Raw genomic sequence first — 22785 nt, forward strand, 5'->3', positions numbered from 1 at the left:
TACTTTGGCGGGTGGTGGTCTCTTAAGGTAAGTATCTGGAGTATTATACATTTCTACACTCGTTTGGATTCACAGTACCATGTTTACGAGAATATTCTAGGTTCATATTGAAAATAAGTTCCTTCATTTCATGGCATTTAAAATTAATAAAGGTTACGAAAACTACCTAAATATGGTTTTAATATTGTAATTGGATACTTTGAAAGTACGGAGAGAGCGGTTTGGTCTATGTGATATTTACACATTTATTAACAATTTAGTAGATATTTTTCGACATGCATATGCATTAATGACCCCTATCGAGTTTCGTAATTTAAATCTTTTTCGTATCCCTTTTTACCCAAAAAATTATGGCAACACTTGCCAATTGATCTTTAAAAGCAGTAGGAGGGGTTGCTCAAAACAGTATAGTCAGGTAAAACAGGTACCGGTTCTTTTCTTAAAACAAGCATCATCAGCAGTCAAATGACTAAAATGTGTTAATCGCAAAAAAAAAAAATTGTCTAAATGTAGTAAAAAAGTGGAGATTCTTATTAATTTTGTTATTGCGGAGAGTGACAAATGTCCGTTCGAAAAACCAAACGTTACGTTACGGTATTTTGTTTTGTTAGTGTTCAGCATGAACCCCAGAATCTCAGGACGTTTAACTGGTACTGGTAGGGATGCTTAAAGCCACAAAAATATAGAGAAGTGGTGGTTGCATACAAACTGATAGAAATTCCTCTGACAAATCAGCTAGCGTCCTCTCGCTTCGCAACGGAAACTGTTGTAATTAACTTGACGTTTAGTTTGACATGCCAAATTGGACCAATCAAAATGGTAGAAAGGCGTGGCCAAACTAAGGCGGGAAATCAAATTTCATTTACTTGTCTTTAGTACTTGTTTTTGTTTCCTAAAGAAAAATTAAACAGATTTTAAACACTAATTAAAAATTTTATGATAAGAGTATTATCCAAAAAAACAAAACTCTCTACAAAACAAAATAAACTCTTTGAAAATGAAAACAACTTATTTTAGTATAAACATATATTACTCTATATTACCGAATTGAAAGACACATGTCTACATAATATAAAAAGAAACTCTTAAAAAAAACACAAGTTAAAACAAAAACATCCATTTTGATCCATTCTGGGTGCTCAGCTCTCTTAGTCTATATACCTATGTCTCGTCTCAGTGAACAAAGGAATTGGTATGATACGAGCATGAAATAAAATTAAAAAAAGTAGTGCAAAACTTATAAATAAATTTATGATTTATGTGAAAAGAAAAGATAAAATAAATGTTTAAATAAATATGTATCGTAGTGTAAACCCAGCAGTATCAGCATTATTCAAATTTGTTGAACAAAACTGATCAGAACAAATTTTATAGCTCAAAGTCTTAATAAAATTTTCATTTCTTATCTCTCTCCATGTTTTTCTTGTAATGGGAACTGAAGGAAACTTAAAAAAATCTTTTATTATTATGTTTATCAGAACCATTTAAAATACACATACTCTTACATGAAGGATATTTACAGGAAAATTTTAATCAATTAACTGTGGAAAAGAAAATGAGAGGCCAGACATTTTGTAATATGTATTTATAATAATCAAGTTAAAATTAAACATTTGAAAAGTGAAACTTCTTCATTGAAATCAACTAATTTTGATTTTATTTAAGACTGAAGATTGACAATACAAAAACTAATAGTAATAAATAAAATCACATTTTCTTGCCAGAAATCTGGAATTGCTTACTGCAAATCAATTAAAACATTAATCTCAATATTAAAAGAGAACTTTTTAGAAAAAAGTCATGAATTTAAAGTAACATCCAAGCAAATAACAAACGCAACCCATGTTTTCAGCATTCATTGAAATAATAATAAAAAGAAAAATGATATAAAGATGAAATATTATAAAGAAATAATTACTCCCACTATAAAAAATAGTTATAGCCTTCTTTATACCCAACACGGATATAAAACTCACAACCTGCACCAAAATAAGAATGTACACAAACAAATACCTTTGTTACCTCTGGAGCACACCATACTAGTTTGTAAAAAAATAGGAGTTCAACTGTTCTCTAAACAAATACAACCTAAATCCTGACTTAAACTTAGTTAAATTATGATGTAGTAAATCATTGTTTGCCAAGGAATTACATGTTTTAATCGCATTATAAGTAAAAGACTTTTTGTATGTATGTTTTGTATGTATTTTTAGAGATTTAGATATGAATTTTGAATTAAATATTAGTAAATAAACCATGCGTAAAAACACCCAAATGTTGAGTTCTACGATTTGACATATTTAACCAGTTCAACTCATTAATTTTATGTGATGCGTGATCTGATTTTCTTAATTTACAATTAGACGAATACATGTATTCTGCATCTTTTGAATACGATATTGTTCCGCTTGACAAAGACAAGGGCCATAAATAAGATCAGCATAGTTAAAGTGGGAAAGTACAAGAGTTTCACATAACATTGCTATTAACTTGGTACTTAGCTTGGTACTTGGTACATAACTAGGTTTCTATTAGAATATAATTGTTTAAGCGATATATATGACCTTTGTAGAAGTTGTTTAACATGATCGGCAAAATTAAGCTGACAATCAAGTAGAACACCCAGATTACGAGCAGAATTACGAAATGGTAATATTTGGTCATCTATTTTGATTTTAATATTATTTTTTAAATATTCGTTTTGATTTCTTTTGCCAAACAGCATAAGTTTTGATTTTAATGGATTCAGTTGAAGTCCGTGTTTTTTAGAGAGATCTTTTTAATAAAGAAAAGGGGACCAAGGATAGAGCCCTGAGTACTCCTAGTATGGCACTAGACTCCGAGTACACACCATTAACAAACACGTTTTGTGACCTGCTGTTAGAGAAGTATGATGCGATGAATGACAGTGAGTCGACGTCAAAACCGTAATGTCTTAGCTTTGCCAACAAGAGTCGATGATTTATAGTGTCAAATGCCTTGGAGTAATCTAATAGTATAAGAATACTTTCAAGTCCATGATCCAGTGCCTCCATTATATCATCAATTACCACAGCCAAGGGGAAGGATGTAAAATACCCCTTGCGAAACCCGTTTTGCAATTCTGAGATCATACCATTATCATTTAAATATGAGTACATCTGGCTTTATAAAATTTTCTCCATTATTGTCGAAATGGCGGGTAAAATTGCTATAATGCGTAAGTCATTAAAGGTCTCTGTTTTTTTTGATTTTGGTGATGGTATTCCTATTGCAGTTTTCCAACTTTGAGGAAAATAATTTTGTTCTATGCAACTGTTAATAATATTAGTTATGTAAAAATCAATAAATGGACTGCAATATTTTAACATAAATGACGTTATTTTATCTGTGCCACAAGCAGTAGTTTTTATATTTTGAATAATTTTATGAACACCTTCTATAGAACATATGGGAAGTTTAAATTTTTTCGATGCGCTGAATTTGTTGTTTTCGTAAAATTCTATAGTTTCATCACAGTCATTAGATCTGTTGTTAAGAAATTGAGAAAAATGCTGGTTTATTAAATTTAGTTCTGTTAAATTAGGAGATAATTTGCCATCATTTGACTGACCATGTTTTTTTATCCAGAAATAAAATTGAGATTTGAAAATTGAGGCCTTTTTTTCGGATCTCAGTACAGAAACTGTTACGCAGTTACTTGTACCGGTCCCAATCTTGAGGTTCTTTAGTACGCTTACATTTTTGTCTTAAATGACTGTCCAAACTCAAATGGTATGACAATGGCAAATAATGTTCTATCAATCAATGTCAACAACTGCTGTCAGCTCTCTGTCAATTTTGCCGAGTAAGATGGCCGACAAACGATTCCGATTTTCACTATACAAGCTTGGCACATGTGTCACAGCCGACTTTGTTGTTGTTCTGTTCAATTGATGGCTCTGCTATGAGGCAATTTGCCAGCACGATTTGGAGATTCGGGAAACCCGTCGGGTATGTACCCTGTTCCCCGAATCGAGGCTTTTACTATATTAACTCATCAATCACAATCGAAACTTTTCAATGCACGATGTCGCCTCCCTCACGATGCATCCGGTATCATCCGGCCTGGTTACCAGTGTTAATAGGATCAGCTATCACCGGCAAGAGGTAGGGAAGGGTCTGGGAAAGGACCAAGGATTTAAAGGACGAACAACCACGTGTGATGGGATGAAGGGTAACGCGGAAGTGGGAGAGAAACTTTCACAAAGTTTAATTCTGAAATGCACGTTGTAACTAACGGCAAGGGGTAGGAAGGGGTCAAGGAAAGGACTCCGTAGGATAGGAAAGGACGAGAACAATCACGTGTTGACCACAGAACACAAATATGTGGTGGTGGCATACAAACTGATAGAAATTCTTCTGACAAATCAGCTAGCGTCCTCTCGCTTGACAACTGTTGTAACTAACTTGACAGTTTGACGTGCCTAATTGGACCAATCATAATGGTGAAAGGCTTGGCCAAATAAAGGCGGGAAATCAAATTTTATTTAATCTGACAATGTTATCATTTAATCGTAATATCTAAAGCAAACGCCTACTCAAAAAGGTTACTCATTGAGAAAAGGGCCTTTTTGATTAGGTGTTAGCATCAGATATTGATCTAAACAAAAATTAAAATTTTCAGCTTTATTTTACATATCTAAATGAGTTAATTTACTGTAATAATCTACGACAGTGTACTAACAATAGTGTACGATATATCACCAATTGGACAAATGGAAATAAAACAATGTTTTTCTTTAATACATTTATAATTTAATTTTCCTGAAAAAAAAGTTACTTAAAATGATATTCCTAATATATAATAATTTCTTATAATAGACATTATATAAATTAGAATGAATCTAAAAATTAAGTATTTTGTTAGTACTGAACTACCCTAATTTTAAACAGATTAGAAAAGGTTGTCAACATTTTTGTGCTATTTTCTCATCATACATCTAAAGGCATTTTTATTAGGTTGATAATATCCTATCTAAACACATAGATTCAATAGAGGATGAATTATCCTGAATGAACAACATCTATCTTTAAATTAAGTTTTTATTAATATTATAGTTCCAAGATATGTTGTTAGTATTATAAGAGACCAACAAATATATACTATGTAAGTGACATATGTTTATACTAAAAAGTTGTTTTGATTTTCAAACATATATCACTTACATAGTATATATTTGTTAGTCTCTTATAATACTAACAACATATCTTGGAACTATAATATTAATAAAAACTTAATTCAAGGACAGATGTTTACATAAAATAAAAAGAAAAAACTCCTAAAAAAACACAAGTTGTAAGCAAAACATTAATTCTGATCCATTCCGAGTGCTCAGGTCTCTTAGTCTCTATACCTATGTTTCGTCTCAGTGAGCACAGGAAGTGGTATGATACGAGCGTGAAATAAAATAAAAAAATGGGCAGTGCAAACCTTATAAATCAATTTACTAAATGATTCATGTGAAAAAAAGACAAAATAAATGTTTAAATAAATATGTATTGTAGTGTAAAGCCAGTAGTATCAGCATTATTAAAATTTGTGGAGAGAACTGATCAGAAGAAATTCTATAGCTCAAAGTCTTAATAAAATTTACATTGCATATCACTCTCCAGGTTTTTTCTTGTAATGGGAACTGAAGGAAATAAAAAAAATCTTTTATTACTATGTTTTTCAGAACCATTTAAAATACATACTCTCACATCATGTAAATTTTCAGGAAAATTTGAAATCAATTTTTAATTGTTGGATAGAAAATGAGAAGCCAGACATTTTGTAGTATGTATTTATAATAATCAAGTTAAAAATTAAATACTTGAAAAGTGAAATAAAATCAGATTTTCTTACCGGAAACCTGGAATTGCTTCCTGCAAATCAATTAGTAATGTTTATTATGCTGCTTATCAATCAAGTAATGTTTTACTCCCAATATTGAAAGATAACTTTTTAGAAAAAAAGTCATAAATTTAAAATAACAAACAACCCACGCTTGCATTCATTGAAATGAAAAACAAACTCAAATGGTATGACAATGACAAATGATGTTCTGATCAGTCAATATCAACAACTGTCTGTTAGCTCCCTGTCAATTTTGCCAAGCAAGATGGCCGACATACGATTCCGATTTTCACCATACAAGCTTCATACATGTGGTGTTGACTGGGTGAAAAATGACGCGGAAGTGTTATTGACCTAGGGATGGCAACGATACATCGATGTTTTGAAAACATCGATACATCGAGAGAAAATACATCGATGTTTGCATCGATATTTAGAGTCGACGATGTATCGATATATCGTTCAAAAACTTAACCATCGATGGCATACTAATTTTTGCCGATTCATAACTATTATACATATAAATTATATAGTGATGCCACGAAACTTGTTTTTTAAAAAAAACTTTATTCAAATAGAAAACGACTAATCTAGTACAGAGTTAATTCAGAACTGACTTTTTAGAACAATTAATATAAAAAGGTTAAATCGGGTAAAATGCTGAAATGTTAAATATAAAATAATGATCTGGTAATAGGTATAATATGATTACTATTTAGATTTATAAAGAATATGATATATAACTCCTCCCCTCTTAGAATGAAGCATCCTCTGGAAGTTACTGGAAGGTTTACTCTCGGACATCTTGGTTGGAGAGGAACATCCTGAAAAGAAGGATCTTCGTCCTTGGTTTTGGACCAGTTTCTGTACCCCTTTCTTTTCTTTATGAGGAAAAGCAATACTGCCACTAACTAGTAGGCCTATATACAGGGTGATTGTCCATAGGCTTGGGATGTAATATTTGCTTGAATATGAGGTTTCTTCCACTGGCATTATTGGATTAAGCATTGGCGTATCCATATGCAAGTTTTCTAGTTGAATGTGAAACTTCGGGAGATTTTCTGGTTTGAACTCTAAGTTTGGGGCGTCGGGGACTAGAGGGCTACCGTAACTTTTTTCTTGAAAAATTAGCATTTGTTTTCTGTAGAAAATTTTTGCAAAACCCCTTCTTAATTAGAAAGACTCCTTTAAGATTCTACACGGTCGTTTGAGTTTTGCATTGAACTTCAAGGTTTTCAGGTTCGAGGAAAACTGCCAAAAATTGGTTTAATTCTGGAATCATTTCTATATGGTTCTCTGGGATCTGAAGTTTATCAAAACGACATGATTGTGTTGGTTGTTTAACTAAAATATTGATTTCACAAGGTACATTAGACGTGGATTGCAACGTTTTTGAACAATGGTACGGTCTACCTTCGACACATTTGTCATTCAGAGGTCTAATCTGTTCATCATTTTCGGATTTCAGAAGATATTTAATTTTTGGACTTCTTATAAGGAAATCTGAATTATGTTGAGTTGGAATAGGAAGTAAATAATAGAGTTTAAAATCATTTGTGTGTTCAATTGGAAGTGATAAAAAATATATTATATTGTTAAGATTAATTTGACAAGAAACTTTTATAGTATTTTCAAAGTTTAGTATATTTTTGGGTTTCACGTCAAAAAGGAGTAGTTATCTTACCACGTTTCTCTGACACATGCCATCCACATCTGAAGAAGTGGATGGTACTTGTTCTTGAGCTGTGCTGTAGAGGTCATGCAGATCTGAAGAAGACACATGTCGTCGACAGAAGTGTCCTTAGGTGTAGCCGAAGAAGTGATGATGCAACGCTGAAGAAGTAGTAAGAAGAAGAAGAAGTTATGACTTAACGCCGAAGAAGTAATTAACATAGGGTGTGGTCGGTGAGGGTGCCTGAGGTAACATATCACCTAACTTAATATGAAAACTCTTTGTGGCAAAGCCACTTTTTCTACTTTTTGGCATATTTTTGTTAATTGCTAAGGTTAAAAAAACCAGTTTTGGTCTACCGCGCACCTACCAAAACGTCCGTACCGTTTTAGTATAATATTACAAAGTTTAAACATATTTTACCGTCGAGTGCGAACAAAGCGGTATCGGTAACCGAGACGACCTTGCTAAAATGTTAATTACTAATTTATATGTGAATAGTAATACTACTAATAGGTACATACTTATTTATTGATAAATACACATGATATTTATTAATCTCTTAAATTAAACGATGTACACTTTGTAATTGTTTTTGTTGTTGTTCTCCTAAATTATACAACATTTTACATATCATAATACCTATAATTAGTATAGTAATTATAAAAATGGTCTGTGTTACATACATAAAGACATGGAAATTTGATCTTAAACTATTTAACTCTAAGTAATTACCACTAGTATTAGAATTTAGATTAATAATTATAGAATTTTCTGTATTTAATCCTTTACAATCATCCTGGACAACTTTTATGTCCAGTCCCTACTTTCAAGTATTGTTCTATTAATGAATCGAAATCTTAACCTATAGTGAAGATGTCATTGAGATGGTAGTTGGAATCCATGTAAAAAATATTGGTACTGATTCATTATGAATGCGTTTGTATAGTAAGGGTGTCCATGAATTATCACTTAAAAAATATACAATAACTGCTTTAGGGAGCCTTAGATTACCGAAGCTATCAAAATAACTTATTTTTTTATTTTTTTTAACGTATGCCGTCCAATGTGTACCTGGACCAGAATTACTATCCAAGTTTATAATTCCACTTTCAACTTTTCCAATTACTTTTGGTAATTTATCTCGCATGAAGATGCCTCTAAAATGAGAAATGTTTAATTTTTTAATATACCTATTTATATCTAGGTTTGTTAACCGCTTAACTTATTGTGAGGTAATATATTTAATAGTTTTTTGGTTTTAGATATAACCCATAACCATTTTTATATGGTTTTAAGTAAAGACCACTTCCTTTTTTCCCAATAGCTATCTCTTCCATGACACGATTATGTCTTTTATTTTTTTCTAATTTTTGTTGTGCTGCCTTTGTATCATTAATGGCTTTAGCAATGCTTGCTGCCCCTCCTCCTAAAGCGCCTAAGGCAGATAGCCCTGCAAATATTGGAATTAAAGGAAGGATACCACCTTTGATTTTTGGAATAGGAATTATTCTTTTTGAAGAAATTTTCCTTTTTTTAAGACGTTTTAAAGCACCATTGGTTGTAACGTTTAACTTTTTATAAGACTTTCCTCCTTTTTATACCTCAAAAGATCTTGACAATTACATGGATATATTGCAAAGAAGCAATGCTTATAGAAGAAACTATGATCCAAAGGCAAAGATTCAAGGCACTACCGATCCAAAATACTTAACAATAATAAAACCGTACTTGATGAAAAAGGAAATTTTAAGATCTACTTCCACATCTAGTGCCATTCCTTTTTCTAAGCCTAAACCACCGTCAGAAACACGCCCGAGAAGCACTAGAATAACCTCGAAAAAGGGGGGAGGAATGATGATGAATTTAACAAATAAAAAAACTGATTATGTCTATTATGATGATCCTAATGAGTTAGTGGAACGGTTAAAATTACATATATCATCACATATATCATCACAAATGGCAGGGCATACCGGACATAATAATGAAATAGTCTCCATTATTGAAGAGCTAAAGGAAGAAAAAGTTAATTTATAGACTGTTTAAACCACTTTATGGTATTTTAAAAATGTCTTTGAACAAGTTCGGTTCTCATCTTCACTTCAACAGGAAAAACTATAGTAAAACTGATACAATTAGTTTCATTCAATTAACGCCCCTAAAGTTGTTTTACAACATATCATTCACATTTATAGCTGCTTTCCAAATGATGAGAAATTTACTTTGACATTTGATAAAAAAACATTTTTTAAATTTCCATTAAGTTCTGGTCTTATTATAGGGGCTGAATATCCAAAGAAAGAAATGTTCTTGTTAATTAATGGTAAAAAAGGGAAATTAGAGGGAAGAGAAATAAAAGATAGATCTCCTTCTCTGTCAATTGAGTTTGGTAAAGAGCCAAAATCCTCAATTGACTTTTTTTATGGAGAATTAATAATAAAATGTCCCATGTTAGTAGAATAAAACAATAAATAAGTACAAATAAAGTTTATTTCGAAGATGACTTTAGACAAGTTTGGATCTCACATATTTCATAAATATTCCAGAATTGATGATGATAATCAAGTAAATTTAGTCAACATTGCAAATTTAAAATTATTTTACCATATAACATTGCCATTTCTTGGCCACCATGACCCAAGTGAAAAAAATTTCGTTTTAACCCAAGATAAACGAGTTTCCTATCGATTTCCAACTGACTCTGGTGTTATTATAGCCGGCGAATTTCCAAAACAACATGTAAATTTATTAATAAATGGTAAACAAGGTGGAGTGGAAGGAAGAGAACTAAAGGCAGGTGATTTAATTGCATTTCGACGGGATTCAAAATCTCAGATAGACCAATTTTATGGAGAATTAATAATAAAATGTCCTACTTTAATAGAACAATAAACATTAACCATGAGCAATATAAAAGAAGATGTTAATGAGCTGCATAGATTAAGTAGGAAAAAAATATCCATGAAGACGTGTTATAGTTAAAGGACTTGAAATGATTTATGGCAGGCAGATTTAGTGGAAATGATTCCATATCATAAGCTCAATAAAGGTTATCGATATATACTTGTAGTTATTAATGTTTTTTCAAAATACGTATGGGCAAAACCCATAAAGTCAAAAACTGCTAAATATGTGACTGATGCAATGGCAAATATTCTTAGCAATGTTAAAACACCACCATTTTTTCGATCAACAGATTCGAAAATGAAGGTTGATTCTACATTCATTGTAGTAGTTAGTTGATGAAGTTGATGAGTTGATAAGATTAACTTTATGTATAAAACGATGGAGCTTTTATACTAGAAAATTTGCCTAAACGAGTAATTGGTAATTATTCTAATAAGGTTTTACATGTTAAACAACATTTATGCATCTTAAAGATTATAAAAAATTGGAATTTATAATTATTGCAGATTTATTTATTTTTGCAAAATGATCTCAAAAATTATCTATTATAATTATGGTATATTATTTATATAAAATTTAAATATTACAAAGTAGAAAGCGATCTAAGCAATTATCTAGGTAAACAACATTTCGCAACGTGATGCAATTATTATAATAGGTGTGTAATAAAATAATACCCGTCTTGTTAAATGCGAAAAACATGTAAATGGAATACATGATATTAGTATATATATACGAGACATGGGAAAATATCTGATTCAATTTAATTCTACAACGTAAACTTATAACACTTATTCTCATCATGATGTCTACTACAAAAAAAATTAGCGAGTTGAGTGAAAAAATGTTGTTAAAAATTGGCAAACTTGGTAAGCTTGTAAAAAATAAAAATGATTATTGCAAGTGGATAAAATTTTTAAATAAAAATATTTTAATTTTAAAAGAATATTTAAGTCAGGTAAAAATAGATAGAAAATCTATGATTAAATTAGAATCGTGTTTTAATAATCGTATAAGAACTGGAGCAATTGTTAACTTTAATATTAAGGACCCGCTGATATTTTTACAAAAAGCTCTTAGATCATTTTTATGTCAGGTAAGAAAGGAACTCAAAAAATCTTTGTTAAAAATAAATGTTATATTTTTATGTAATTTTATTAAACCTCAAACTGGTGAAATTGAATTAAAACATTTTACCACCAAAAATCAAATAGTTGATCGTAACACCGATTTGAGAAAATTTTATAATGATTACATAAAAACTAATATTTTAACAAAGTTAGAGGAGTTTCAAGAGAGAGATTCCGGTTGGACACTGTATGAAATTTTACAATTAAAAATTAATTTTAATAATTATACCCCTATAAATATTGGCTATTCTACTTACATTACGGTGCCGAAATTTATTCAAAATACTAAGGGGGTTCTTAATATTAAAAATAATGATAAATACTGTTTTCTCTGGTGTATTGTGGCCGCTCTTAATCCCTGTAATACAAATCAAAATCCATGTAGAACATCTTCATAAATTATAGTGAAAATCATATAAAAAAAGTTTAGAAATTTCTAAAATACTAAAACCTGCATATATAGGTTTATTAAATTTAATATTTAACCTTGACATTTCAAAACTTAGAGTTGGGTTGTTTATATTTGGATTGTCTTATTAGTCAAAGTAATCGTAAATACCACTGCAAAAAACATATTTACAATAATTTAAGGTGCGCCAAGGAAAATGTTTATATTTTAAGGCATTGGTATATGAATAAAATTAATTAAATTTCAATTATATACTTGTTTTATTTATTAATTTTAAATGTAAAATTAAAAACGTTTTAAAATTTGATGTTTTTAATCACTTGCTGTTTAAAATAATAGTTAATATAGGTACACTTGTTTTATTACTAATTAAATTTACTAATTAAGTACATAAGAAAATTTTTGTTTTTTTATTTGGTTTTATGTCAAGCCATTTAAAAAAAATAAAACAATGAATTTAATATCTTGATATTGGATATCTTTACTAGTTAGATTAATAAAAATTTATTTTTAGAAACTCAACCATTTAAAATAAAAAACTGATTTTAAAATATATTTTATTTATATTCATTTAAGTCAAATACAGAGTATTTTTACGTCTCAAACTCATCTGCATCTTCATCAGGTATTTCAATTAATTGGGATGGTCGAGCTGTAGTAGTAGAGTCTCGGAATGTTTGGTTTTCCAAAATTTTAATTTTTTTTTATTCGGTTCCTCTTTATCTCCACCGTCCGTTAAAGCGTGACGTTCATCCTCTTCCAGTTCCACAGCTTGGTGAAAGTTTACCTCTGTAAACTCCCGCATAGCCTTGAGGAACAGTTGTAGCTCCTCTTCATCACTAGCTGCCACCCGTAAATATTTTACGGGTAAGCCCTTCACTTTTTGTGCAACTGTTTCATTGCGGGGCGAGTAAGAGAGATAGAGGTGAACTCTACCCTGTACTATTTTAATATCCTTCTTTCCAAATCTATGAAAAAAAATCAAAATTTTTATTTACAAACATAAAAATATTAACTTTCAATAATAATAATTGCTAAACATTTTTGAAATTGTAAAAAATACTTACTTGAACAAATTTTTGATTGAAAGTGGATAAAATAAATTTATTGATTATAACCCCAAGGCAGTGTATCGGTATATATATAATTAATAATTCTTTTAACGTATGGAGTAAGAGCAACTTTTCTCTGGTTTATTGTGTAGACCTCATGTTTTTTACTTCGAATTAAATGTTGTGTATAAAATGTGTCTTTATGAAATAAACAGTTATAATAGTCGTCAAATGTTATTGTTTTCATTGAAGTATAAGTAATACCTTTAGCCTTTTTAACAACTTTATCTGAATCAAACAGTTTTAATGCATACATTTTTGATTTAAGACCTACAAATTCACTCATAATTTTACCATTATTCTCATCTTTCATTAATCCTAATACTTTCTTATTAACTAAAGGAATATTATAAATGTTGTCTACAGGATAATCAGAAGTGTCAAATCTGTCTATATCATTTCTAATAAATTCATAGATATCTTCCACGTGAAAATGATAAATTAAAGAAATAGTGTCAGTATATAATAGTTTGGCAACTGTATTAAATTTAGGTTTAATATAATTATAATGAAAATCATATAAAAAAAGTTTAGAAATTTCTAAAATACTAAAACCTGCATATATAGGTTTATTAAATTTAATATTTAACCTTGACATTTCAATTATGTCATCATCAAAAATGGTTAAACTATGGAAATTAGGTTTTGAAATGTAATGTTTTGCTCCATATCGACCGAGCCAAGTAGTTACTACTTTAACATCTTTGTATTTCCTCACGTTTTCTATAGTTTTTCCGAAAACTGCATTATTTATTAACTTAAAAAAGTTTTTTTCAAATTCATTTTGGCTTTGTTTTCTGAAATTTGTATTTAAATCAATGTAAGTTTTTAGCCAAGGTGATTGTTTAAATTTTAAAATTTTATAAACTTTAGTAAGTCGTAAATCAAGAGATAAAGCTTGTTTTAAAGTTCTGTAATGAATAACATAGTTTTTCTTATTAAAAAGTGTTGTCAATAATTTAGGTTGTTTTGATGATGTGACAGGTGGTATTAAACGTTCTGGACATAGAGGTAAATCCTTGTGTAGATCGTGGAGTTCCTTAGGATATGCCAAATCTACTTCAAGTATATACCCTACATCTGAATCGTCTGGTGTATTAATAATATTTTCCGAATAATAGACACTTATGTCAACCCACTTAAAATCATCAGTAGGAAGCGATTCACTCACTGCTGTTCCATATAAATTGTTAATGTCAAAGTACATTAAATATGATGATGGCAGATCGGGGTTAAACTCATTCTCCATATATTTATTGTTAGCTTTACCATAACGATTACTACACTGAGATACTCCACCTCTAATTCCGCTTTTAATCATCATTATTTGATTAATATCGGTAATTAATTCTAATGTAACTTCTAATAAAGGCCAATCCAGGAGCAGTAAAATATTTTAGACATTCTAAACCATATGTTTTATAACAAACTTTTCGAAAATTTTCAAAAACATCTGCCAAAAGTAAAATATCAGTCTTTAAGTATAACTCTAAATATTCTTGTAAATTTTGAATTTGAAATGATTCCCAAATTTTAACAGCAAAGTTATAATGAGTCTGTGTTACATTAGATTTTTTAAGTTTGGAGTAAAAAGCATCAATCGATGGTAAGCTATTTTCCTTTAGTTTTTCCCAACAATCAAGATAATCATATGGAAATATACCTTTTCTTGATATAAGATTAAATTCAATCTCATTTTTGCAAAAACTTTTAGTAATATATTTTTCAGAAGTATTTAGGTAGGAACTTAATCGATCTAAGCTGCTAGACATAAATCGAAAAGAATCCAAAAATCTAAATTAAATACTTGTATTTTCTATATATTTTGAAAAAGATATAAATTTTTCCTTGTTAATAGGTAATAAGGTAACCGAGCCCGGTATTTCGGTTGTCAATTTCCGTATAATAAAGTGACTATCGTAGCCAGAAAGGTTGTGAAATATTACAGGTATAATATGATCATCTTTATAATTGAGATTACATAAAAAGTGAGCACTACCCCTATATTTACCCGTAAAATGACAATGATCTTTAACTTTTATATCATCTTCACTAAAAGGCTTTTGACAAATATGACACATAGTAGATGTGTTAAATGATTCTTGCTCTGATGTCGACAAGGGTAACATTGAAACAATATTATAAAATATAGGATTTAATTGATGTGCTAATTTTTGTAGTTTTAAACAAAACCAGCTTAAACAGTCTTGCCCCGTATATAGCTCAAATTTTGATAGAGAATTATTATAGCTACATAATAAATAATAAGCAATACTGCATGGAATATGTTTTTGATATTTATTTACATTAACATTTAAATCCTCATATTTTTCTAATATACTCTCAATATCGGCATAAATGACAAATGGAACTTTTTCTTTATTTTTAAAATATGAAAATGATATATTCTTTTCCTTTTCAGATGGAAGTGATATTTTAATTTTATTCATTTTTTTACAGGCAAACATATGCTTATTTAAAACTTGTTCAGAACGGAAATAATTTAAACATCTGTCACAATAAACTTTTTTATTAGTAATATCACCAATTTGCTTATTTAATAATCTTGACAAATTTTTAATTAATACAAAATGATATGTTCTATGAAATTGTAGGATATGCTGACCTAAACCATCATTATCATCATCGTCATCTGTATTAAAATTATCCTCTTGATTTATAGAAAGTATTAATAAATTAATCTTAACTAAAAAGTCATATTGACTCAGACATACAGGTAACACTTCTTTTTTTTCCAAAATAAATACATTCACTCCGATATTATTTATTTTCTCAAATTTACTTATATCTTTTATTCTAATTGGAAAACTAATATTGTCATATTTTAAAATTTCACTAAAATGAGGATATGACGATGTTCTACATGGATTTTGATTTGTATTACAGGGATTAAGAGCGGCCACAATACACCAGAGAAAACAGTATTTATCATTATTTTTTAATATAAAGGGGTTCCTTAGTATTTTGAAAAAATTTCAGCACCGTAATGTAAGAGCCAATATTTATAGAGGTATAATTATTAAAATTAATTTTTAATTGTAAAATTTCATACAGTGCCCAACCGGAATCTCTCTCTTGAAACTCCTCTAACTTTGTTAAAATATTAGTTTTTATGTAATCATTATAAAATTTTCTCAAATCGGTGTTACGATCAACTATTTGATTTTTGGTGGTAAAATGTTTTAATTCAATTTCACCAGTTTGAGGTTTAATAAAATTACATAAAAATATAACATTTATTTTTAACAAAGATTTTTTGAGTTCCTTTCTTACTTGACATAAAAATGATCTAAGAGCTTTTTTGAAAAATATCAGCGGGTCCTTAATATTAAAGTTAACAATTGCTCCAGTTCTTATACGATTATTAAAACATGATTCCAATTCAATCCAAACTAATTGTTTCCCCTTTTTATTATTATTCTTTTTGTATTTAAATTGTTCTCGATAATTTTTAAAAATACTTAAATTTGATTCTAATTTAAACATAGATTTTTTATCTATTTTTACCTGACTTCTTAAATACTTTTTTAAAATTTTTTAAAATTAAAATATTTTTATAAAATTTTAAAATTTAAACAATCACCTTGGCTAAAAGCTTACATTGATTTAAATACAAATTTGAGAAAATAAAGCCAAAATGAATTTGAAAAAAACTTTTTTAAATTAATGAATAATGCAGTTTTCGGAAAAACTATGGGAAACGTGAGGAAATACAAAGATGTTAAAGTAGTAACTACTTGGCTCGGTCGATATGGAGCAAAAAATTACATTTCAAAACCTAATTTCCATAGTTTAACCATTTTTGATGATGACATGGTTATAATTGAAATGTCAAGCTTAAATATTAAATTTAATAAATCTATATATGCAGGTTTTAATATTTTAGAAATTTCTAAACTTTTTTTATATGATTTTCATTATAATTATATTAAACCTAAATTTAATACAGTTGCCAAACTATTATATACTGACACTATTTCTTTAATTTATCATTTTTACGTGGAAGATATCTATGAATTTATTAGAAATGATATAGACAGATTTGACACTTCTGATTATCCTGTAGACAACATTTATAATATTCCTTTAGTTAATAAGAAAGTATTAGGATTAATGAAAGATGAGAATAATGGTAAAATTATGCGTGAATTTGTAGGTCTTAAACCAAAAATGTATGCATTAAAACTGTTTGATTCAGATAAAGTTGTTAAAAAGGCTAAAGGTATTACTAATACTTCAATGAAAACAATAACATTTGACGACTATTATAACTGTTTATTTCATAAAGACACATTTTATACACAAGAACATTTAATTCGAAGTAAAAAACATGAGGTCTACACAATAAACCAGAGAAAAGTTGCTCTTACTCCATACGATGATAAAAGAATTATTAATTATATATATACCGATACACTACCTTGGGGTTATAATCAATAAATTTATTTTATCCATTTTCAATAAAAAATGTGCATACATTTAAGCCGATCAAGAATAAGTCCAATTTTAAAATATACAAAAATCACACCTCACGCATATACACCCGAAAAGGGTAGTAGACTGGCTGCTGGATATGATTTAAAAAGTAATCATGACAATAATACCAGCTAGAGGAAAAGCTCTAATATCAACTTGACTTAAATTTGAGCTGTCGAAAAACTGCTATAGCAGGATCGCTCCAAGGTCTGGTTTAGCTGTAAACCACTTTATTGATATAGGCGGTAAGTTTTATTTTTTACAAAATTATATTGTAATAATGAACATTTTTTCTATTAGCTAGCGTTATCGATGAGGACTATCGAGGTGAAATTAAGGTCCTACTGTTCAATCACTCGGATGAGGATTTTCACGTTAGAACTGGCGACAGGATAGCTCAAATAATATGTGAAAGGATCTTCTATCCAGAGCTTCAAAAAGTCAACAACATGTCCAGCACAGAACATGGAGAAAAAGGATTCGGGTCCACAGAAAAAAATATGTAAAACAAATAAAGTGATTTGTTTTAATTTTTAAGAAATGGTTTTTATAAAAGTAAATAAAATTGTTGTTATTATTATTTTATTTAAAATTATAGATATAACTTAAAAATATATTTTTTAAATATCTAAATTATTTTACTTAAATTAAATAAAAATATATTTCTTTCTACAACAATGTGTTTTATCAAACGTATTCATCAATAAATAAGTATGTACCTATTAGTAGTATTACTATTCACATATAAATTAGTAATTAACATTTTAGCAAGGTCGTCTCGGTTACCGATACCGCTTTGTTCGCACTCGACGGTAAAATATGTTTAAACTTTGTAATATTATACTAAAACGGTACGGACGTTTTGGTAGGTGCGCGGTAGACCAAAAATGGTTTTTTAACCTTAGCAATTAACAGAAATATGCGCAAATAGTAAAAAAGTGGATTTGCCACAAAGAGTTTTCATATTAAGTTATAATATATTTATTTCATATTTAGTTATTATAGGTGATATGTTACCTCAGGCACCCTCACCGGCCACACACTATGTTAATTACTTCTTCGGCGTTGAGTCATAACTTCTTCGGCTACGGAACGCCATCCATCTGAAGAAATTGATGAGACACGCTGATGAGTTCTTTAGATAATTACTTCTTTGGCAATTAGTCATAACTTCTTCTTCTTACTACTTCTTCAGCGTTGCATCATCACTTCTTCGGCTACACCTAAAGGACACTTCTGTCGACGACATGTGTCTTCTTCAGATGTGGATGGCATGTGTCACAGAAACGTGGTAAACTTGATGAAGTTGATTTTGATAATGTTTCTCATTTTTTTGTAATTCTAAAAATAGTTCTTTAGGTTTAATTATGCTGAGATGCATTATGCCAAGTTTGCAAAAGGTTACTGAGTTTTCGATATCTTGTAAGGTATTTAATAAGATTATAAATTGATTGAATATATCTTTGGCAAATAAAATATCTCTAAAATTACTATTTTCTTTAATTATTTGATTAAGTTGCAATATTCTTGATTTTAAAAGATTTTCATTGTGCAATATTCTTTGAACTGTATTATTAAAGTTTTCTATTATTTTCTTATTGATTGAGTATTGCATTTTAATCTTATTTTCAAAATGTTGCTCATTTTTCTGAAGATGTTCTAGAATTTAAAAAAAATTGTTACCATCTTCAGCATCCAAATTTCCCGTTATGCCTTTAAAAATAGAGCCTAAACCATTAATTAAACCGCGCTTTGTGCGATTGTGTTGGTGAAACTGTATTGAGTATTGCAGTTTTTAAATTTGGGTCAAGAGACTTAATATTTTCGTTTTTATACTTATTTAAGGTTTTGCTTTGTTTTTGTTTATTTTTTACATAGAAAGCCGGAGGTGTTATTGGAAGGTCCTCATGGTTTTCATTAGCCTTATTTATATCGGCCTGTTTTTTCTTTTGAATGTCGTTATTAATTTTTGCATACAGAATTTTAATTTTTTCGCGATGCGTTAAAATATAATTATTAATCAGTTGACTATCAATATTTATATCTAAAGGAGAATTTGAGCCTAAGTGACCAGTTATGATTTCGTAAGGTTTTAAGTTGGTTACAGAATGGATAGTATTGTTATATGCAAGAACGGCATGTAAATGTTATATGCATGTATGGTTAATGTTATTTAATATCTATAGGTTCATTTTTGTATTCTTTTTGATTATTTAATAGCCTTATATGTTCAATTAAGGTGGAATGGAACCGTTCAATAAGTCCATTTGACTCAGGATGTTGAGAACTGACAAAATGGATTTTTACTTTATGGGTTGTAAAAAGTTCGGAAATCATCGAGTTTTTTCTGTTTATTCTATACCCCGGTGGTTGGTTTTGCCTTCGTGATGGTTTTGAATAATGTTTTGGATTTCATCTTGGCTGGTTATATCTATTAATTTTTTGGTGCATTTTATCATGGATATTTGTGAATTTTTATTAAAATATTTTTGAAGAACATTGCTAAATTTCTCATATAGTGGATCTTCAAAATACAAGTAGTATTTCATTTTCGGTGCAATATTTTCTTTAATAAATGTTATCATTTCCTGTTCATAGTTATTTTTTGAAAATTGCACATGAAATCTTTTTGTTTTTATATAAGAGGCTAATCCTGTTTGTTTTTGCTGGTGAAAAATTAACTTCTGAAATAATTATTTGATTTTTTCCATAATTTAAAGGGCAGTCAACAATTGGTATTCCTATATCGGGATTTTCATTATTTGAATGTATTGTGGCAGCGGCATCTTCTTCGCCTTCAGCGGCATTCACCACAATATCGAGGTCTCCTGGTTGGACTACTACAGATTGGTTTTCTATATTAGTTTCTTGTTCAAGTTCCTGGTTAAACTGATCCATATACTCATTAAGGGAAAAATTTGGCTGTTGTTCCGATGTTTCATTAGCATTTAATTCTACGCGGGAAAGAGCGTCAGCATTTTTGTTTAAAATCCCCTTTTTGTACACTATTTCATAATCAAATTCTTCTAGCTTTAGACGCCCTCTTATTAATTTTGAATTTGGTTCTTTTAGTGAAAAAACCCATTCTAGAGGTTTATGATCAGTTACAATTTTAAATTTGCGCCCAAATAAGTATGGTCTTTCAAATAATTTTGTGGACCAGATTATCGCTAACAGTTCCTTTTCAATAGTGGAATAATGAATTTCTGATTCACTAAGGGTACGGCTAGCGTACGCGATCGGTAAGTCTGATCCGACTTTTCCTTGCGAAAGAAGTGCTCCTAAAGCGAAATTTGATGCGTCGCAAGTTAGAATAAAAGGTTCAGCAAAATTTGGGTATTCCAAGAGGGGTTGCATAATTCAAAGCAGTTAACATAATCTGGGTCTTTTATGTTTACTGTAGCGTCCTTTTTTAGCCTTATCGTTAAAGGTTTTGTGATTTTTGCAAAATCTTTAATAAATTTCCGATAGTAACCTAGAAGTCCAAGAAATGCTTTGATTTCTTTTTGATTTTTTGGTATTGGATAATTTTTTATGGCCATTATTTTCTCAGGATTGGGCTTAACGCCATCAGGTGTTACAATGTGACCTAGGTAGGAGACTTCCTTTTTTAAAAATTCCGATTTATACCTGAATTCTGAAATTGGCCTCTCTGAGTCTATCAAAGACCTTTTTTAATCTTGAAATGTGTTCTTGGAGGCTAGTACTAAAAATTATGATATCATCCAAATAAACGACGCATATTTCATTTTGATAACTTCTTAGTATGTTGTCCATAACCATTTGGAATGTCGCTGGGGCATTCTTCAATCCAAATGGCATCCTAAGGAATTCATAGTGGCCATTTTCTGTATTAAATGCGGTTTTATGGACATCTTCTTTTGCAATTTCGATTTGGTGAAATCTTGATGCCAAATCTAGTGTGGTAAAATATTGACAGCGGCCTAATTTATCCAAGAGATCTGAAATATTGGGCAATGGGTATGAATCACCAATACTTTTTGCATTACATTCCGAAAATCGACAACAATTCTCCATTTTTGGCGACCAGATGCGTCAGCTTTCTTTGGAACAATCCAAATTGGTGAGGACCAAGCTGAGTGGGATGGCCTAATTATATTTTGGTTCAGCATTTCTTTAATCTGCCGTTGTACCTCTTTTTTGTGTACTTCTGGGTATCGATATGTTCGTGTATGCACAGGTATGTCATCTGTAGTCCTAATATGGTGTTTAATTTTACTTGTAAAAGTTAGTTTGTTGCCATCTACATGAAATATATCCGTATAATCTTTTATAAGCTTTAAAATTGCATCTCGTTCCTCAGTGTTCATATGGTCTTGTCTTGTAAATATATCCGTATAATCTTTTATAAGCTTTAAAATTGCATCTCGTTCCTCAGTGTTCATATGGTCTTGTCGTATTTTCGAAAAATCCAATTAATATTTTTCAACATTAAGATTATTCAGTGTGGTATTCTTATTACATGGTATTTCATAGTTAATATAGTCAATGGCCACTGGTTCGGAGAAGTCAATTGTTTTTTGCAGTTCTGAGGAATTTAAAACGGAGCAGATACCTTGATAGTTTTTAACCTTGACAAGGCACTCGGGAATTTCTATACTATCAAATTTCATGTAAGATACTATTGCGGTCCCGTTTTCTATATTTTTAATATTGAGTTTAATAACCTGTTCCGACCTTGGTTGCAGCGTAATGACATTTGTGTCTTGGGTCATGACATTGTAATATGATAAAGCAATTTTCGATTCGGGAGTACAAAGCATATTATTATTTAAGTCAATAGTTGCTTGTAATATTTTTAAATTATCTATTCCTAGTAAACAATCGAAATAACTATGAAAATTAAAATGTAAAATTTTAATGAAGGGCTTTTTTTCCTTTTTAAACATTCCTGGACAGGGGATAAATGAGCCGTTGAAATTTGAAATGGATCTTGTTTAATGAACTTTTAAATTAAATTCTGGAAAAATTATAAATGGCAATTTACTTTCATTATACGAAAAATTCATTAGTTGAAAATTTTGTAAGTTGGTTCCGAGGCCTAGTGACGAAAAAAATCATCATTTTCATTAGGCTGTTCAACACAGTATTCGGGGTAATTGTAGGGGTCGTCGTCTCCGAGTTCGTTGAAGTCACCGTCAGCGGGTGGTTCGTCAATGCTATGTAATTCTTCAACA

The 22785-nt window shown here is 29.8% G+C and overlaps 1 protein-coding gene across 1 annotated transcript; it reads left to right on the forward strand.

Moving 5' to 3' along the window:
* Positions 1-16459: 16459 nt before the first annotated feature.
* On the forward strand, positions 16460-18220 carry LOC126735431 (deoxyuridine 5'-triphosphate nucleotidohydrolase-like). The gene is given in 3 exon segments (XM_050439414.1): positions 16460-17706; positions 17708-17832; positions 17888-18220. Coding segments are annotated over 3 exon segments (459 nt in total). The 5' UTR covers positions 16460-17578; the 3' UTR covers positions 18094-18220.
* Positions 18221-22785: the final 4565 nt, after the last annotated feature.

The sequence above is a fragment of the Anthonomus grandis genome, chromosome 4 (genome assembly GCF_022605725.1).
Source record: "Anthonomus grandis grandis chromosome 4, icAntGran1.3, whole genome shotgun sequence".
Classification (NCBI taxonomy): Eukaryota; Metazoa; Arthropoda; class Insecta; order Coleoptera; family Curculionidae; genus Anthonomus; species Anthonomus grandis.